Consider the following 21,304-nt stretch of genomic DNA (forward strand, 5'->3'; position numbering starts at 1 on the left):
ATTTTTATGATTGTCTTAGTAGAATAGTGAGACAGTTTAGAAGACATTTTAACAAGTTTGAAAGAACTAAGAATTTGTCTAGTACTCTTTCATTATCATCCCTCTTGTCCAAGTATGTATCATTTTACATGAGAGTACTCAGTAAAAATACCCTGTTTTACAATCTGTATATTTTACTTAGCAGTTTGGGTTGCCCATCATTCTTTTTAGTTTCTAGTTTTTATTATTTTAGATAATCCTGGAATATGCTTCATGATTTTCTTCTTTTTGTTGAAGGGCTGTTGATTCAAAAGGCACATATAATCTTATCATTTCTACCCTATTGATAAATTGCTTTCTAAAAGGGTTTTTACAAGTTGAGACTACCACTAGCATGGTGACTGTGCCAATGTAATATTTGTTTTGATACTGTTATAAACAAAATTAATTAAATCAAGGTGTAAGTCATTTCTGGTTCCACAGATTTTGGAAGGAAATGTGTACTGTGTCCTTCTATGGTAATAGCTATTATCCTTAAACCAATGATACTTGATTATATTTGCTGGATAGTTATCAAAGACAGTATTTACATATAATTATGTTAAAACAATGAAGAAAACTAGACAGTTTTGGATTATTTAATAACAATTTTGGATTTTTTAAAAAGCAAAAAAATATATATATAAGTTTTGTTTATTTTACCACTTCAGCAGATTGATATTGGAAGTGTATAATGTACTGAGTGGCAGTCCTACTTTAATATCTGTCTTCCACTTCTGATTTATTCATTACCAAGGAAGCTTTCCTGTTTCCTGTAATTTTTTCCAACTTCTAATTTTAGGAATTAGATGTATTAGAAGGTATTTAGGTATTAGAAGGAGGAAATATTTTTTCTTTACCTGATGAAAAAACTATATTCAAAGCTGGATTTTTCTTCAGTGGCTTCTTAACTCCATGTGGTTAAGTCTTTTTTAATAAGGTCTTTTTAAAACCTTATCCTGGGGCCCTCCCTGGTGGAGCAACAGGTTAAAGCACTGAGAACTGCTTTAGCATGAGTTCTATCCCCACCCATGTGTCCCTCATGGCACAGCAGACCTTTCCTGTCTTGCCCACTGTTCCCCTCAGCGGTGTACTTTGTTGATCTGCCTGTTCTGCTCCAAACACTGTCTCTGGTGAAGCCTCTCACCGCCCCTGCATCTCTGGCCTGTACCCCATTTCTGTATGCATAAATAAATAAATCTTTTTTAAAAAAAACCTTATCCTTAACAACTTTTATATTTGATTTAGTAAATAGCTCATAAGTTTATTATAATTATTTTGAAATATTTTACTAGCTAATTTTGCCCTAGCTAATCCTTATTATGGGAGGTTCTTGAATTAATATTATAGTAGTGAATAGTGAGGCCGTTATTGCATATGTAAGTTAATATATCATGTTTCAAATATAAGCTGGTGCAAACTACTTATAAAATAAAAATTTCTAAAGATTATTAACAGTATATAATAATAGTTCACATTTACATGTTTGACTGTTTCTTTTCGGAGTTATAAAATTTTGGTGGATATTTTCATTTTTGTTTTGTTTCAAGAACAGTTGAACCTTAAGAAGAGGCTAATGACTTATCAAAGTTATTTAGCTAAGCCTGGAACCTATGTTGTCTGCCTTAAAACCCAGGAATTTCCCAGTATAACATGAATGTAACTGCATCTTAATATTTTTGTTTTATTTTCTATTTAAATGTCAGCTCCTTCTGTGCGAGTTGTTCATTCATATTAGAGCATATACATCTCAGTGAGCTTTGCTTTAAGTTTGCCCTTTGAAAGTAGTTTCCTAGGGAAGTACTAAAATTTTCAGTGATACTGCTTTTACTTCAAGTTTTCTAAGGCTCAGTTTGAGGACTGCCTGTTAGAACTATAATCTTCATTTTACTGTGTTTCATTGTGGTTCAACTTTGTCACTTGTGAGTAGATTAAACTAAAGTGGTTTCAAATTGTACTTAGTTAATAAAAAGTTGAGTTAATCTGAAAAGTGCTGCTATTTGGAGGTAGATGAAGAATACCTATAAAATAATGACATGGACTTTCCTAGCTCTTATATTCTAAAGAATAGGCCAGACAGATAAGAGTAGAGGTACTCAGGTAGCTGGCCAGTGTCATCCTTCCCTATCAAAAGTGAGATAAATGATATTTCATGAGGATTGTATAAGAATGAGTGTAACATAGGACTACATCCAACTGAAAAAACTGAAAAACTGCAAAGCAAAAGAGACATTAGCCAAGACAAAGAGACATGCTACTGAATGGGAAAAAAATCTTTGCACTCCATAAAATGGGTAAGGGACTGATTACAAAGATATACAAAAACTCACAGGAATTAAAAAAAAAAAAAAGTAATCCAGTCAAGAAATGGGCAGGAGAACTTAAAAGACATTTCTCCAAAGAGTTGCAAATGGCCAGCAAGCTTATGTCCCACATCCCTTATAATCAGGGAAATGCACATCAAAACCACTGGTATGAGAGACCACCTCATACCAGTGAAAATGGCATACATTAAAAAACTAACAAGTATTGTTGAGGATGTGATGAAAAAGGAACTCTCCTACATTGCTGGTGGGAGTGCAGACTGGTACAGCCACTATGGAAAGCTGTTTGGAGATTCCTCAGTCTACTAAAAATGGAGCTACCATAAGACCCAGCAATTCCACTCCTAGGGGTCAACACAGAGGACACAGAACATTAATTCAGAAGACACTTGCATACCTCTGTCTTTATCGCAGCACTATTTACTATAAGAAAAACCTGGAAACAGCTCAGATGCCCAAATTATATGATTGGCTCAAGAAGATGTGGTATATATTATGGATTCTGACTGGTCAGATATCTCACTTGTTTCTTAGATGTTCTGATGAAGTCATTTGTACCACAGATGATTGTCCCCTCTGTGAGTATGCAGTTGTCTGCATATACTTTGTCTTTAGCTCCTAAGAGACTTAAGAGGAGACTCCTTAGTAAGTTCTAAGTCAGTGAGTGAGGTTTATCATTTTATTGAAACAGACTTAAATAATTAGTAAATTTTTTCAAAGGTAATTCAAACCCAAGGTTTAAACAATTTATTGAAAGACAAAACAATAAAAGTAAAAATTTATGTGTATCTATGAAATACTAATTATTTTGCTAAATGTCTTAAAAGTCTTGTTTAACCTTCAAAAAACTCTGTGTAAAGTTCTCTATTCTCCTATTTGTATTTATTTTTTAAAAGATTTATTTCATTTATTTATACATGTAAGAGCTGGCTTATAGGTCAGCTTGCTGAGGGAGAAGGGGGTGAGAGGATTCACCAGAGACAAAGTGGGGAGCAGAATAGGTAGATTGACTGAAATACACTGCTGGGGGGAGCAGTAGGGGAGAAGAGAGGTCTGCTGTGCCATGTGAGTCAGCTCCCTGGCAGGGATCGAACTTGTGCTGCAGTGGCTGTTGATAGCTTGATAGTGATGAGGCTTAACTTCACCAGGGAGGGCCCTATTCTCCCATTTTTATAGAGTTAAAAACAGACACCTAGAAACTAAGTAACTTTAAGATACTTATAAAGAATGAGAAGTCAAGTTAAGGTTTTGAATTAGGTTGTCTAGTCTTAGAGCCTGCTTTAAATAAACATCTATGTGAACACTGCCTCCCCATTCACAGGGATTGTTTAATTTACCCAACTTGGTGTCAGGGGAAAACGTACCTCGCTTCAGAAAATATAATACTCAGTATATATTAGAGCAAGAGTGTGATTGTGGCAAAAGACCATACCCGGCTTTAACTTTGAAGTGTTTAAACACATTTCATTGAGCTAAACAGTTCTGCTGTGCTTTTTTGTTATTTACTGTCAAACATTAAGTGATCTTCTTTTTTTAGGGTTTCCCTTCTTACCCTAGTGGAAACAGGGAGTCAGTCATATACCAGTTCTTTTCCCATCCTCAGCCCTCAGCCGACCCCCAGAAGGGAAAATTGTGACCCAGGTCCAGCTGCTGGCCTGCTTGTCTATGCTTTCCAGCCCAAGAACTGATTCCCTCGCTGAGAAAATTGGAAAGGCTCCTGGAGGCTGCTGAGAAGCTTTGATGTAGAGGTAGCAATTGAACAGATTGTCCTTTAGAAGCAGCCAAATTTCATTTTCCAGATTGAAAGACAGACTTCCAAGAAAACTTTTCTTTTTAATGTTTTGTTCTAGCATCCAAAAAAGACCCAACTTCAGATCCGGGCTTGAGAGTTTCTCATGGCTATTCTTGTTCTAGGTGGAGGGTGGTTGGCCCATTCTCAGATGGCATGTGTCTTAATAGCTGCATGGCTAGCCAGGAGCTTTCACCTCCCTCTTGCTCGGCTCCAAGAGGAAGTCCATTTGACAGCTGCTGGGTACCTCCCAGTAAGCTTACCAGATTATTTTGGTGTCACTTTTTGACAGACCTGGACTTCAACCCCTGCCTGCCACTAACTTGTTAATATTGTGACTACCTACAAGCAACTTAGTCTTTTGAGCACATTGCCTAATCTCGAAAATGTAGATTATAATCTATAAAATGTAGATTGTTATAATGGCTCTCTTCAGGGTTAAAGTGAGGATTAAACTAGATAATATATTGACATGACTAGTAATAGGCCTGTTATGAAATATGGACCCTTAGTGAAGGTTGGTGTCTAATATTAATATTAGAGGGTCATTTAGAATAATGATTAAGAACACGGAGTCTGGAATCAAGCAGATCTGAATTGATTCTAGGTATCTCTTTCCATAGCTGTGTGAACTTGGTTAATTATCTCGACCTGAGAGATAGTTTTCTTAGCACCAATGGTGATAATATCAATACCCACCTCATAGGATTGGTGGGAGGATTCATTGAGCTGAATAGGTACCTATAAAGCACTAATGATGATGTCTGGCACTTTGCAAGCCCACAGTGAATTATAGCACCTTATTATTATTGATCTCTCTAACATACCTTTAGGAGGTCCTGCCCTGTGTTTTCTCACCTGGTGGCCTCTGTTTATTATCATTTAGTATGTTGGGTACTTCATTGATTGCTGAAGGATGTAAGTGACTATTCCTTTCTTGAGTCATTGTTCTAAAGGACAGATTATACCTTAAGGGCCCAAAATTCTCACTGATTCTCTCTTTTTTAATCCTCTTAACCAGCTTTTCTACCTCTCATGTAATAAGGAGGGTACCTTCAATGCCCCTTATCCAGCAAAAGGCATTTCTTAGAGAAAGGAGAATTAGGAGGTTTGGACATAATTTTGGGTGTCTTAAAATGAAGAGATACCCTGCCCAGTTTTGTCATTTCTGGGGGTGATAAATGGCCTTCTGTTAGATATAGTCTGCTTTACTTAGCTACAGCTCCCTAGAGCCCCACTTCTTTTCTCCTGATCATTTATTTTGGGTGAATTATTTAGCACATCTATGTTCATAGGACACTGTCGTTTTAAAGAAAGAAAACAGGAAAAAGATACCAGAAGGGTTTAGATTAAAAAAAAAAAAATCTTGTGGGGTAGGAAAGGTGGTGTTTACCTAGTATTGCAGAAGAATTTGAGACCGGAAAGGGAAAGTAAAATAGAATCACATAAAAGTTGGAAGAAACCCTGGAGATCATCTAGGCTACGTTACAAAGTGACAAAACTGAGACTCAGAGAGGTGAAATGATTTGCCTAAGCCTATAAAGCAAATTGATCACAGGACTAGAAATGGAAGGCTGGTTGTCTGACTGCATTCAGTACTTTCTGAACCCACAGTGTTACCCTATGGCTCTTTCACTGATCCAGTCTGATAGTGTAAGCACAGAGCTTTATACCTGTCAAAAAATTAATTGAACAAATTTCTACTAATATTTAAGATATAGTCAATATTCCTTCTCCAATACTCACATATTTTTATTTTACTGTTATTGTCTAGGGTGTCAGATGCCAGATACATTTAATTCGTGGTTTCTTATAACTCTACTTCATGTCTGGTAAGTAAGCAATTTAAGTTAAGTCATCGTTTTTTTTCCTTTTAAACACTGCTGGCTTGTAAGGTATAGCTTCAGCAGGACTGATATGTGAAATAGAAGTTGTTCAGGCATTAAAATGTGTTCCTTTCATTTTAATAGCTGGTGTCTTGAAACATTTTTATTAAAGGTCAAAGCATAATTCCAGAAAGAAACTAATATTTGTAGAATTTTCTCAAAGAACACCTAACCCAATGAATAATGCTATCAGTATCTCTAAGAAACTGTATGAGGTTGGCTGGAAAGTTCTCTCCCCTGGCTGTTTTAGGAAAGTTCACATTTACGTAAAAGTGGTTTGAATTGTGAGAATCCGTGGTCATTTTCTTTGCTGGTCATCAGAAACCTATAACAAATTATAGTACTGACATTTACGCCTGTACCTCTAAAATGTTCATACAGGTTAGATTCATGCCAGATTTGTTGCATGTAAAAATATTTAACACCTTAAACAGTATATTTTTTCTTCAGCTGCAAAATAAGTAGCCAAAAAAAATCAGTTTTTCATCTAATGTTACACAGTATTAAAGGTCAGAAGGATATAGGAGAGACGTTGACGTGGGGGCTGGGGAGTGTATTTATTGAACTGTCAGATCTTGGGAAAGCAAATTCTGGGGAACTAAGTTTACTGCTTTGACCATAGTGAGTATCTGAGGAACGTGGGGAATGGTTGCCCTGTCAAAAGGATCCTTGTTTGAGACTGCCTTCAGTTGAGCTTTGCATCACAGTACTGACTACTATATAAAGACTTTTTGGTTTTGATCACCTCTGAAATATTTCTTCTTCTGAACTCACATAATCACTGAGATTGACTAAGAGGCTTAAAGTGGCAGCTTATTTTAAGTTATTCTTCTAAACTGCTAGCTTATGGAATGCATAGTATGTTCTAGGAGGTTTTCTGGGAACTAAGGGTAGTTTTTAAGAAGCTCACAGTGTAAAGGAGATAAGATACATAAAGTGGTCAATTATAAATTGGGATGTGAAGAACTATAATCAGTATGAGTAAGTAGGATTAATGGGATTACCAAGGCAGCTACAATTATCAAAAGTATTAATATTTGCTTGTTCTACCTGTTCTTTGAATGTGCCGTGTCTTTCAGTCAGGCAGCTTAGAAGACAAACTTCTTTCTGTTTGGATGGTGAAGGGTAGGGAAAGATTCATGGTGAGGAACTGGATATATTGAGAAGAAAATGACTTTCAAGAGGTGAGGACTTCAGAGGTAGCACATGAGAATTACTCACTGGAAAGATGGGAGGGTTGAGAGGTGGCTACACATTCCCAGAGGAGCTCAAAGATAATATTCAGAACGTGTATGAAAGACTCTTTATTGCCCATATAGCTAGAGGTATAGAGTGTTAGTGGGAGTGGATGGCAAAATAAAATATATAATCCTTGTGACCACATCCCAAGGTCAATACCTGACTAATAGCAGCTGGGAGAACCTTGAAGCTACTTGTTCTTTCAAGTTAGCCACCATTCCAAATATGTCTGCTGAGTCTTCCTTGCTGAGGTTGGTTTAATTTCTCAGAGGAATGGGGAGTACCACCACCAGTTAAGTAAGGGGAGGGAGGTTGTCTATTTTAAATCTATACTTGTCCTCCTCTTCATCTTTCTTCCCTTAGTTTTCATGATCTGCCAAAAATAAATTGGTAGCTTTTCAGTTTGAATCAGCAAGCTCTTATAGACTTAGTTTGTGTTAAGGTCTGTGGGGCACTGGAAAGAAAGGTAAGACATGGTTTACATGTTCAGAAAACTTAGTGGAAAACAGATGTAAAGTACAGTTGCCTATGGTGGATGACAAAGAATGAAGTGCTGTGTCCACAGTACAGGGAGATACTGTGGATGCAAGGAGGTGTGACTAAATTCATATTTGGTGGTAGTAGGGGTGGTAGAGTACATTGTTACAAACTCACTGGACTTTTAGACATATAGGGAGTTGAAATACCTTCTATAGGTGGTACTTTGAGGAAGAGGTGGTGAAAAGTTAGAAGTCATAGACGTAGAAAGACTCCTTCCACTCCCCAAACAACCAAAACCTAATAAGCAGAATACCTTGACAATGGTCTGTCTACCTTGACAGTATCTATTAACCTGTGTTCCCTAGGGTGATGTTTCTCTGTTGACTCTTAGAACAGGGTCAAGATTTCTTATATCCTGTTAGTTCTCTGGAGAGGTGCTGTTTCTCTCACTCTGTCAGCTTTCTCTAGTTGTAGTTTTTCTGTGTTTTGGGATTTAGGTCTGGAGTCCCTCCATTGCCGAAGGGGCCCTTATCAATTGTATATTAATGTGGACTTGAATCTGCAGTGACTGTATGTCCTTTGTTTTTGTTGAATAATTAGTGTTGCCTGTAACCTCTGAAAAAATGCTGAGAGAAGTTGCTCTCCTGTGGACTTGATAAAAGCAGCTGTCTTGCCTGTTCCCTGTTTTGGGCAGTGACTTTATGATCCATTTAGGTGCCCACAGCAGAAACCTGGTAGTCCTCCTTGACTCTTCCTTCACTCCTTCATCTGGTTGGTCACCAGTGACCAACTCAAACTTGGTAAATACCTTTTACTTTATGACCTAGGATACATATATGTATCTGATATACAAGTTTTATAAAACTTATCCTTACCCTGTATATAATCTGATCTTATCTTATCCATTTGAATTTTAAACAAAATTTCAGAAGTTACCCAGTAAACTCATTACACTGAGTTACAAACAACAATATTTGAAAACTGGTCGTTAGCCTCCAAATTTTTCCTCCAACAGTCTTCTCAATATAAATTACATCAGTACATATATACATAGGTACGCCTTTAATAGTCTCCGTTGTTCTTAGGATAAGGTTTATTAGCGTGGCACGCGTACTTCAAATATGCTTCCTTTACTTGTCTCATCTACTGCCATGCTAGGCACCATGCCACCCCTACTTCCTCCTCTAGAACAATATACTAGAAATATCAAATCTTCTGTACAAAATTTTCTTCTGCCTGGGCCATTCTTTCTCTTCAACAGAGAAACTGCTGTTTTTCATTCAGTATCTGATTCTGATATCATCTCCTCTTAAAAACCTTCCCTTGCACTGAAAGCAAAGTTGGTTCTTCTGTGTTCCATTAGTATTTTGGACATGTGTATTATAGTACTCCTATACAGCATTTTTTATTTAATCATATACATCAATCTTCCTATGGATAGTGAATTTATTGAGAGCAGTAACTATTTTTACTATCTTTCTGCAAAGATATGAAAAAGATATTTCTTCCTTCCAATATCATGTATTACTTTGTTTGCATTCAGTAAATGTTTAATTAATGCCCCTCATCTGATTTGGCTCCTGTTGCAGTTGGAAGAGTCCTAGATACTGCCTATTGACGAGGAACAGCAAAACTGCTCCTATTTAATTTTCCCTACATAGTGAGATGTATGCACTAGAATATATGTTGGTGTTATAAGTGTCAATAAAATTGTAGAGACTCCCCTGTTAAAATTCACCATCTAGGTTGATTACAACTGAGATGGAAAAATGCACAAAATGATGTAAAAATAAACTATTATTTATTTATTTATTTATTTATTATTACAAAAGTTTATTTTCACATCATTTTGCACAAATTTTTTTTTCCATCTCGATTGTAGTCCCCGCGGGTTTCCCATCACCAAATAACCCATGTGCCACCATCATAGTCCTGTGTATTATATTATTTAAACAAAAATAAATTCACCATCTATAGGAAGACTAATGAAACATTAGTACTTTGTAGATGCAGAAATGAATTTTAGAATACAGAACGAAATAAAATTAGAATCAGCCTATGCTAAAGATGGAGTGGAGAAGGAATAAAATGCAGTTTGTATTTTTAGAAATTATTTCCAAGTCATTTGTATCATAAATATAAGCAACTGGGTCCTATACATATCTAATGTTCATTGCATATACTGTTTTGCATATTATTACAATTACTTTATTTCTATTTTACATATGCGAGATTAGAGGCTTAGAGAAGTCAGAGAACTTGTCCAAAGAATCAGTTAGCACATTGTAGAAAGGAAATTCAAGTGTGGGTCTGGGTAACTTGTATTAAGTTGTTTTCCTTGTTAGAAATTAAAACTACCAAAGTATCTAACTAAATATTTATTGTTAATATTAATAATAATTAACATTAATACTATTTATTAGTTAGGTACCTACTTAAGCCATGGCATGTATTCTCTAATTGAGCCAGAAGTATGCAGCAGTTTTGTTCTCTTTGCTCATAGGGCTTGAATGTAGAGAAAGCCATTAGATAAATCATTAATAAAATGCAACTGGAGAGCCCTCCCTGGTGGTGCAGTGGGTTAAAGCACAGCACTAGGAAGCTATAGCCACTTCAGTATGAGTTCGATCCTCACCTCTAGAGGTGATCCACCTGGCGCAGCAGACCTCTCCTGACCCGCCTGCTGCTCCCCTCAGTAGTGCACTTCATCAGTCGGCCTGATCTACTTCCCACTCTGTCTCCGGGGAAGCTTCTTACCACCCCCGCAACTTTGGCCTGTACCCCAATTCTGTATGCATAAATAAATCTTTTTTAAAAAATGCAACTGGAAAGGAAATAAGAGGACTTTGGTAAATGAGCAGCACATTATTTAGTTGGAGGGATGCATCAGTCAGGGAAGACTTCACTGAAGAGATTACATATATTTATTTATAAAAAAAAATTTTATTTAAGCATACACAAGACAGGGTATATGCCAGAGGTGCAGGAGGTGAAAGGGTTCACTAGAGACAGTGTGGAGCAGAACAGACAGATCTACTGAAATTCACTGCTGAGCAGTGGGTGAGACAGGAGAAGTCTGCTGTGTCATGTGGGTCAGCTCCCAGAACAGGGATCATACTTTGTTACAGTGGCTAGCGATAATTTGGTAGTTCTGACTTTACCCTTTGCTCCACCAGGGAGGCCCCTGAAGATAACACATTTAAACTGGCATCTGAAAAATGAGTAGAAGTTAGTAAGTCAAATCAGGGATGAAAAGGCTTTCTAGGTAGAAGGAAGTTTTCAGACTTCTTACCAACAGAGCCCTTTTTGAAAAGGAAACTTTTAGCTCAGCCATAATATGTGAACAGTTAAAAGAATTGTTAGTTGAAAAAGCTGGAAGAACTTACTTTAGATCTTCACATCATGTCCACTGGTTTGGGATCGATCATCCTCTAGTTCCATGGAAACTCAAAATATAGTTTTAATAGCACCACTCTAGTCCAGTCTCCATGTTTTACTAAAAGGGAGATGATTTTTGGCAAGTTGAAAGAATTTGACATCCATTTATCAGTAATGGAGGCTCAAAGACTCAAATCCAAAGCTAAACTATGTCAACTGCCCCTTCTGCAACACTGCTTCCTGCCTGAGTGTCTCCTTTTGGTGCTCATGGGGGTGAGTCTTCTTCCCCTATATATATCAACAGCAGAGTATGGATCAGCAACTATATGAAACTAATTCTTGGCGCTCACTGTCTGTGTCCTGGAAGAGGCAGCACATAATCCTGCAAAGAGTTCAGGATAATAAATGCTGTGTTTATGGGAGCACAGAGAAGGGAGCTGCTTGGGGATGGTTTGCCCTCTAGAGACTAGAACCAGAGGACCTGGGTTCTTGAGGAGTTAACAGAGGGAATTACTTTTTAAGATGTTCCAAGTGAGAAAGAAAGGTGGTAGGATGATCATGAGGGAAGCATTTTGTTACTTGTTTTGATTTAAAGCTGGAAAACACTGGAGTGTTTTTGTTAACCTAGGGAAAGAAGTCTCTAGGAAAGAAGAGAAGGAAGTAAAGTGTAGAGGTAGGAGGGGGTTGGAAGCAGACTGGTTCCAGTCTCAGTCCAGAGAATGGTGCTGGCAGATACTCCCAGCCTTTGCAAGAGGGCTCTTTAAAACTACTGCAACAATTTTGATCTAGCTGTAAGATTTTCAAGCATAGGCCAGATTCCAGCAGCCCCAGATCTGAATATGGTGAACCCTGGCCATGTGCACATCCTCTTTCTTCCTCCCCCAGCCAGAGTTCCTCTGTTTAAACACCCACACATGTAGGTTTTTTGTCCAAACCAAAGGTCTGTGCAGCAATATTTACCATTGCATAATCTAAAGGCACTGGTACCTGCTACCCAGGAACTTGTTTTTCATAGTAGATCTGACAGGCAGGCCACAGGCCAGGTGTAGCTCTTGGAGGAGACTTATTGTCAGGTGTGATGGCTTCAGGAAGTGCTTTACCCCACTTGTCTGTTTGCCCACTGACTGGCTTTTAGCTCTTTTGCTCCCCACACAAAGGTTAAACTTGTGGGGAGGGAGTTTAGGAAACCAGGTAGAGATAGCCCCAGGAAAAGGTTAGCATGCCAGCTCACAAATAAATAAGCTCATTCATTACACACTGCTGAGGTTTTAGTGTGGCCATGTAGGCTCTGCTTTTTGGCCTTAACTGATGGCAGAGTAAGGGAAACAAACGATGTGAATGTCCCCTGTAGCAGCCAGAGTGACAAGCCTGCTTGAGTGCCCACTGGTCTTCATTGAATTCAAAATAAGATGCATTCAGAACAGCTAATAAACTACCAAACTATATAAGGGCAAAACACAACTGGCATTTTTATGAAGGCCCAAACAGAGCAAGCAAGACAGGATGCTTAGAGCTGCCAATACATGGCAAGAGGTCAGCATCAGAAATAACAAGAATTCTTCCCTCCCACATTTAGGCAGAGAGGAGGAAAGCTAGCTAGGAGACTCTTGTTCCTTTGAATTCTGTTGTTCTTCCTGTCTGATCTGTGTGCTCTGCTGTCCCAGAATGGGGGACACAACTGATACTGGTACTGTCCTGGGAGATGGTGACTTGAGGCAAAAAGGGGGAGCTGTGACTTCATTACAATGCCTTTCTACCTTGCAGCCTTAAGTACTTAATCATCTCAGAGCATCAGTTTCTTTTCTATGAAATGGGGGCAGTTATACTAGACAGTCATACACGTGCATCTTACAGTGACAAATCTCATACTAGAGGGCTAATAAGTGATAGTAATTATTTGTCATAAGGCAGAATTTATATCTTTGTCTTTTATATATTTTTAAAAAGATTTATTTATTTATGTATACAGAATTGGGGTACAGGCCAGAGGTGCAGAGGCGGTGAGAGGGTTCACCAGGGACAGAATGGGGAGCAGAACAGGCCGACTGACGAAGTACATTGCTGAGGGGAGCCACGGGCGAGACAGGAGAAGTCTGCTGTGCCATCGTCACTTCTGGGGCTGGGGATCGAATTCGCACTGAAGTGGCTGAGGTTTGCTTGCAGTGCTGCATTTTAACCTGCTGTGCCACCAGGGAGAGCCAGACTTTATTTTTTAGAGCAGTTTTAGGTTCACAACAAACTTGTCTTTTTTTTTTATTTTATTTTATAAGTTTATTTTTACATCATTTTGTACATTTTTTTTCCCCATCTCAATTGTAATCCCGCGGGTTTCCCATCACCATGTCACTCATGTGCCATCACCATAATCCCATGCACTTCCGTCCCCACCACCCCCCCTTTTTGATCCCATTCCCCACTCCACCCCCGCAAAATGTCTCTGGTATATGGTTGTTCATTATTTTTGTTATTTTCTCGCTTGGTCCATTATACTCCTGCTATGAATGAAACCATCCGGTATCTTTCTTTCTCTTTCTGGCTTATCTCACTAAGCATGATCTTTTCCAGCTCCATCCAAGTTGCTGCAAAAGACATGTCAAACTTGTCTATTTTAAAAGTTTATTTTTTAAAAAGATTTTTTAAAAATTTATGCATACAGGGGCCCTCCCAGGTGGCGCAGCGGGTTAAAGCACTGCACTGAGAAACTAAAGCCACTTCCGCATGAGTTCGATACCCGCCTGCCCTGGAGGTGACCACATGGCGCGGCAGACCTCTCCTGACCCGCCTGCTGCTCCTCTCAGCAGTGTACTTCGTCGATCTGCCTGTTCTGCTTCCCCTCTGTCTCTGGTGAATCCTCTCACCCTCCGCATCTCTGGCCTGTAACCCAGTTCTGTACGAATAAATAAATAAATCTTTAAAAAAAAGTTTATGCATACATAGAACTGGGGTACAGTTTTATTTATGCCTAAAAGAATTGGGGTACAGGCTGGAGGTGGTACAGGTGGGTGAGAGGATTCACCAGAGACAGAGTGGGGAGCAGAACAGGCAGATTAAGAAAGTACAATCCTGAGGGGTGTAGTAGGTGAGACAGGAGAGGTCTGTTGCACCATGTGGGTCAGCTCCCTGACAAGGGATTGAACTCATGCTGCAGTGGCAGTGAATAGCTTCACAGCGCTGTGCTTTAGCCTGTTGCACCACCAGGGAGGGCCCTATTTTGTTCTTTTTTTTTAAGTTTTATTTAATTTTTTAAATTTAATTTTATTATTTAAAAAAACTTTTTTTATGCATACATAGCTGGGGTCTAGGCCAGAGGTGCAGGGGTGGTGAGAGGATTCACCAGAGACAGTGGGGAGCAGAACAGGCAGATCGAAGAAGTACACTGCTGAGGGGAGCAGCAGGCGGGTCAGGAGAGGTCTGCAGTACTATGTGGGTCACCTCAGGGACTGGGGATCAAGCAGCAGTTGCAGCTCTCCTACAGTGCTGGGCTTTAACCCTTTGCACCACCAGGGAGGGTCCCCATTTTGTATTCTGAAGTATAATTTTTATTATATTTTAGCAGGGAAATCTACCCAGAGCTTTGAAATTATGAAGTTGAATCAGTAACAAAATGTAATTTTACCTTTCACCATTTAATATAAGCATCTATGAAAATTGCATCCATTATATAAATAAAAATAGAGATTTTGTTTTTAAAGATTTATTTATTTATTCATACAGAATTGGGGTACAGGCCAGAGAAGCAGAGGGTGAGAGGATTCACCAGAGACAGAGCAGGGAGCAGAACAGGCAGATGATGGAGTACACTGCTGAGGGGAGCAGCGGGTGGGCCAGAGAGGTCTGCTACACCATGTGGATCTCCTCCGGGGCAGGCAGGAATTGAACTCATGTGGAAGTGACTTTAGCTTCTTAATGCTGTGCTTTAAGCCGTTGCACCACCAGGGAGGGCCAAGAGATACTTTCTTTTTAATCTAGTATCCTAAGTTGTTGTGGAATAGTTACCTAATGATTTTAAAATTATTACTGTATCATCTCAGCCTGTGATAGTGTTGGCTTTATTTTCCAGTGGATACCAGCATGATCAAATCTTTATAGTTTTGTTTATCATTTTGAGCTTTTTTATTAATTTTCCTTTCACTTTCCAACATACTTTCACCTTACCATATAACTTAGCCTTTTCTTGATGATTCAGGAGGTTCTGATATTTCATAACTATATTTGGCCAGGCTCTCTGTTGTCTTTGACTTACAGCTAGTTATATCCTTCCTGTTCAATAGCTGGGCTAATATTTAGGTCTGGTTTATTTATTATTTATTAGTTAATTACATATATACTTTCAATATTATTTTTTAACGAAGTACCATTATTTAACATCCTTTTTAATTTTTCCCACTACATGATTTCTCCTCTCAGGTGTGGTTCACCAAAGTTCTCCCACCATCAAGATCTCCACCATAATCCTTGCTCTTTCCCTCCCTAATCATTCCCTCCATACACTTTAGATGCTTCAGATCTATGCTCAGCTTTCAGGGGTCAGTTTTAAAGTTTGTCTTTGTTCCTTTGTTTGAATTCTTTATATTTCACATATTAGTGAAACCATCCAGTATTTATCTTTCTCCTTCTGGCTCATTTCACTTAGCAGAATCCCTTCTAGTTCCATCCAGTTCCCAAAAATAGTATTAGTTTATCTTTATTGATCTTTGAGTAGTATTCCATTGTGTATTTATGTTCTACATCTTCTTGATCAACTCCTTTTTCCTGGGACATTTAGGTTGTTTCCATGTGTTAGCTATTGCATTGTAAATAGTACTCCTATAAATATGGGAATTCAGTTTTACTTTCGAATTACTGTTTCTGTATCCTTTGGGTAGATAACTAGGAGAAAAATTACCGTGGTTCATTTTCAGTCTTTTTAGGAACCTGCACACTTATTTCCATAGAAGCTGTGCCAGTCTACATTCCCACCAACAGTGTAAGAGGGTTCCTTTTTCTCCACATCCTCACCAGTTGTTTCTGTTTTTGTATTTTTTTTTTGACTTGGGCCATTCTCACAGGTGTGAGGTGGCATCTCATTGTGACTTCAGTTTGCATTTTCCTGATGACAAGTGATGATGATGAGCATATTTTCATATTCATGAGCCAATTCATGTCTTCTTCGAAAAGGTGACTATCTAGTTATTTGTCTATTTTTGATTGGGTTGTTGGTTTTGTTGTTCAGTTGTATAAGCTCTTTGTAGATCTTCAGTATCAGTCCTTGTTAGGTTTGCAAATATTTTTCACCATTTAGTAGGGTGTTTCTTCATTTTGGCAACTGTTTCTTTTGCTGCACAGAAGCTTTTTGCATTAATGTAGTCTCAGTTGTTTATATTCTTTCTTTTCCTTGCTGCTGGAGATGAATCTGCAAAGATGTTTCTGCAGTTTATGTCATGGAGTCCTTTGCTTATGTTTTCTTCTGTGTATTTTATGATTTCAGGTCTTGTTATGTATGATCTAATTACATTTTTTTGCATGTGGCAGTCCAGTTTTCCTAGTACCATTTATTTAAGAGGCTTTCTTTTTCCCAGTACATGTACTTCACTACTTTGTCATAGCTTAGTTGTCCATATAGGTGGTTTTATTTCTGGGCTTTCAGTTCTATTCCAGTGGTCTGTCTGATTTGTTGTAATACCATGCCGTTTTAATTATTATGGTTTTGTAATACAGCTTGAAATCGTGCCTTCATTTTTTCCTTTTTTTATAAAAAGATTTTATTTATTTGACATAGAAGAACTGGTATACAGGCCAGAGGTGCAGGCTGGAGGAGGTAAGAGGCTTCACCAGAGACACACTGGGAAGCAAAATAGTCATATCTACTGAAGTACACTTCTGAGGGGAGCAGCTGGTTAGGCAGGAGAGGTCTGCTGCTCCATGTGGGCTTGCTCCCTGGCCAGGGATGGAACTTGTGCTATAGTGCCTGCCTATAGCTTCATAGTGCTGAAACTTAACCTCTTGTGCCACCAAGGAGGCCCCCATTCTTTCCCTTTTTTAGTCAGGAGAGCTTTGGCTATTTAGGGTCTTCTGTGGTTCCATATGAATATCAATAAAATTTGTCCTAATTCTTTGAAGGATGACATTGGGATTTTTATTGACATTTCAATGAATCTGTAAATTGTTTTGGGTAGGATGACCATTTTGAAAATGTTAATTTGCCCTATCCATGAGCAGGGAATGTCTTTCCATTTCTTTCTGTTTTCTGTACCTTTTAACAATGTTTATAGTTGTCTTTGTATTGGTCCTTCACCTCCTTTGTTAGCTTATCCCCAGATATTTAATTCTTTTTGGTGAATTTGTAAATGGATGGCTTTCTTAGTTTCTTCTACTTCATTATTTGCATAGAAGAAAGCAACTGATTTTTGTGTGTTAGTTATGTATTCTGCCACTTTGCTGAACTGATTTATTGTTTTAATGTTCAAAGGTGTAATTAATAGCTATCCTGCTCAAAATTCTTTATAAAAAATTGAGAAGAAATACATCCAAACACATTTTGTAAAGCCAACATCATTCTAATATCAAAAACAAAGACCATACAGGCCCTCCTTGGTGGCACAATGGGCTAGAGCACAGTACTGCAAAGCTGGCTGTAGCTGATTCTGTGCAAGTTTGACCCCGAGCCCCGGAGGTGATCCACATGGTGTGGCAGACCTCTCCTGACCTGCCCGCTGCTCCCCTCAGCAGTGTTCTACATCAGTCTGCCTGTTCTGCTCCCCACTCTGTCTCTGGTGAAGCCTCTCGCCGCCCCTGAGCCTCTGGCCTGTACCCCACTTCTGTATGCACAAATAAATAAATCTTTTTTTTTAAAAAAAAGATTATACACCATGACCAAATGGGATTTATACCAGGTACCAGGTACAAGGGTGATTCAACATCTGAAAATCAATGTAATTTGCATTGTGGAAAATGGGGGGAAAGAAGTTACTGTTACATAAAGAAAATATGAGGAAGGATTCCTAGAAAACTGCCGGTTGATCATCTTAGGAAGAAAGACTGGGTGACTGAGAGATGCTATTGGAAAGGAGGCTTCATTTTTATTACCATTTACATGTGTTACCTATTCAAAAGTTATTAAACATAAGAGTAGATTGATTGTGGAGGTCTCAGTCAGGTTGTCTAGGAATTTAGCTTCAGCTTCTGCTCTGGATATTATAGGCAGCTAACTATCTAAGATGTAGGCCCTGGTCTTCAGCTCTGCTTTTTCCTTGTAGAGGACAATCATAAAGGTTCTTTACAACATAACTACTTTTCTATCATTAACTTCCTAGAGAATTTGATCCACAAACTCATGGCAAAGCAATTGAATTTTTAGTTAGCTGAATATGGTGCTGGTGATTAGATAGCCCTGTGGAACAGAATCTTTATGTTCCCCGTAGAACTCTTGGGAATCTCCCATATACTTTCTTTTAACGAAAATGCTGGTTCTTTGTTTTGATTATATAACTTTAGATATGTGTGATGAAATTTACTATACAGCTTTTCATTGTGAATTAATAAGTGAACTAGCATGGTGCAAGGTTTTTGAAGGAATTAGAATTTTCCCTTCTTTCATTTAGGAGGTGTACATCCTTATTTTCTAACTTAGAGTCAATTAAATTAGGTGCAAATTAAAACAAACTCTTCTAATTGCATATCTCTCAAAAGGCAGGTACACACTTGAGCTTATATTTCTGGATCATACTTCTGAATATCATAGTTCTGCTAAAGCAAATATTCATTAACTTTGTCAATTTCCAAATCTGGTGATATTATTATTTAAATATAGTATTGAATCTGAGAAGAAAGGGTTAACTTCTCAGGGACTCATCTCTTCTCAATGCAGAGATGCTGATCTTATTACTCTTGGAAAAGATGGCTCTCTATTGTCTGCTGAATAAATTTCAGACTTTTTAGCCTGGCACTTCACAGGTCCTCATTACTTTTCTGATCTTCTGTTTCATATATCTACTCTACCACAAAATCTAGGTATTTATCATTTCTTTACATTGCTGAGCTTTTCTGTGGTCCTACTATTGCTCAGTGTTTCATATGCTGGAAATTCTTTTTATCTTTTGTTTGTATCTGCCAAACTTCAGCTCATCTTTCCAAGCCCCAGGTACAAAGTTTCACTTCCAGTGAAACTTTCTCAGATCCCATTCTTTCAAAAGCAATCCTCTGAAACCTCATTGCACTTTGTGGTTCTCCTGAGCCACTTACCTATCTTTTAGAGCTATTCCTGTATGTCCTATTTTACCTTCCCAAGGAGACAAACTGTTCCTTGGAAGCTGAGCTCTTTTAGCAATTAATCTAATCCCCATAGCACTCAACAATATCCCTTCACACACAGTGGGCAATGTGTATATTCATTGAGTGAATTAAATGTAAATGAACATTTGAAAGTATCTTTGTTTTATCTTTTCAAATCAGAAAACCATTTGGCTGACTGTTATCTGTAAAGGTTATAAGATTAAACCATGCTGTGAAACAAAAAACACCTTACCCCATGTTGATACAGTTAGTAGGTTTATGGTCTGAGAAAATCTGTGCCTTTAAAACCTCAGAGAGCAGGTGTATTAACAAACTACAGAATTTTCAAATAAATGAAGAATTCCATTACCTCACTATTGCAGTTGATGAATTGGCCTCTGACGATACTTAAGATTCAAACACACAGTGTCTTTTCAGGTGAGAGGCTGACATGAGTGATTTGATTAAGAAAAATCTTATGAAAAGGACTGCTGAACTTTCCCCAGACTGTTTCTGCTTTGGAATATGTTCTATATCTTATAAGGTAGCCAAATGTTTTTCCATGACCTGTTTTTATTGTTACAAGTATTATTTCTTAGGTACTAAGTTCAAAGATTACAAATTTAGAAGCACAGCATCAGCAAATCCCAAGATTGGAAAGAATGTAAGATATCATATCATCAACCTTCTGTCAGATAGCTGAGTTCCCATCAGCCATTTTATTCGTCTTTTAGAAATAGGCAAATATTGCATTATTTCACTCATAACATATTTATTTCTATTATCTCTTATTAAAGTTATTAAGCAGCTACAATAGAACTATTTACCTTTCAAATAACTCCTACTAGAATTGTGAAATATTTGGTCTAAAGCAAATTCACACAGTGAATCCTGCCCATTAAAATCTAGCAGTAGCAGGTACAATGGAATGATTCCAGTTTGGCCTGCCTCGACATCTCTTTTAAATACTAAGAAGGAAAATAGAAAAACATAGTTATCAAATTTGCAGATGACAGAAAGCTGGGCAGGAAGGCAAATATGCCAAGTGACGCAATCATGAACCAAAAATACTTCAGCAGATTGTTTAAATAAACTGAATTAAAGGGAATAAATTTGAACAGGGGTAAATCTACAGTCCTGCATTTGGGTCTAAAAGAACAACTGTAGAAGTATAGGGTAAGTGAGTCATGCCTGTTTATGTGTGGCAGTCTTATAGGCTTGACAGTGTGGTCAGAAGGATGACAAGGTTGCCTCCAACATTAATGTGGTATTAGATTTTGGAGTGGAAATACAGTATTTTGATTGTGCAAGGTACTTTTTTGTTCTGTTCAGCACAGACCAGATGCTACTTGGAATACTACCCATAGTTTTGAACATTATATTTTAAGAGACTAGAGGAAAGGGTAAAAGATTAGAAGATATTTAACCTGTAGAAAAATGAAAGCTTTGTCTTAAATATCATAGGAAGTTGCTTATATTGAGTTAGTGTAATATTTAATTGCTGGGCCCTCCCAGGTGGCACAGCAGGTTAAAGCATAGCACTATGAAGCAATCCTAAGCCACTGCAGCATGAGTTTGATCCCTGGCCAGGGAGCTGACCCACATGGTGCAGCAGACCTCTCCTGATCTGCCCACTGCTCCCGCTCCCCTCAACAGTATGTTTCCTTAGATCCACCTATTCTGCTTCCTACTCTATCTGGTTAATCCTCTCACCCCCTGCACCTCTGTCCTGTATCCCAGTTCTTGTATGCAGAAATAAATATCTTTTAAAAAAAGAGAATTTGTTGTTCTCCTGACTTCTTTCTCTTAGCATAATCTCATAAATTTATATCCCTTATGTTGCAGATGACATGATTTCATCTTTTTTTATGACTGAATAGTATTTTGTTGTGGTGTATATATACTGTATCTTACAGTTCTTATATTCTTTTTTTTTTTTT

The 21,304-nt window shown here is 38.0% G+C and overlaps 1 protein-coding gene across 3 annotated transcripts in view; it reads left to right on the forward strand.

Annotated features, from left to right (window-relative positions):
* Positions 1-21,304, forward strand: part of LOC101633725 (ubiquinol-cytochrome-c reductase complex assembly factor 1) — a 94,173-nt gene that overhangs the window by 24,806 nt on the left and 48,063 nt on the right. For all 3 annotated transcript variants that reach the window (XM_004687248.2, XM_012728389.1, XM_012728390.1), the window contains one exon: positions 5,906-5,963. In XM_004687248.2, the coding sequence (XP_004687305.1) occupies positions 5,906-5,963 (58 nt within the window). The remainder of the gene's footprint in view (positions 1-5,905; positions 5,964-21,304) is intronic.

The sequence above is a fragment of the Condylura cristata genome, unplaced genomic scaffold (assembly GCF_000260355.1).
Source record: "Condylura cristata isolate star-nosed mole 26May11 unplaced genomic scaffold, ConCri1.0 scaffold00022, whole genome shotgun sequence".
NCBI classification, from domain to species: domain Eukaryota; kingdom Metazoa; phylum Chordata; class Mammalia; order Eulipotyphla; family Talpidae; genus Condylura; species Condylura cristata.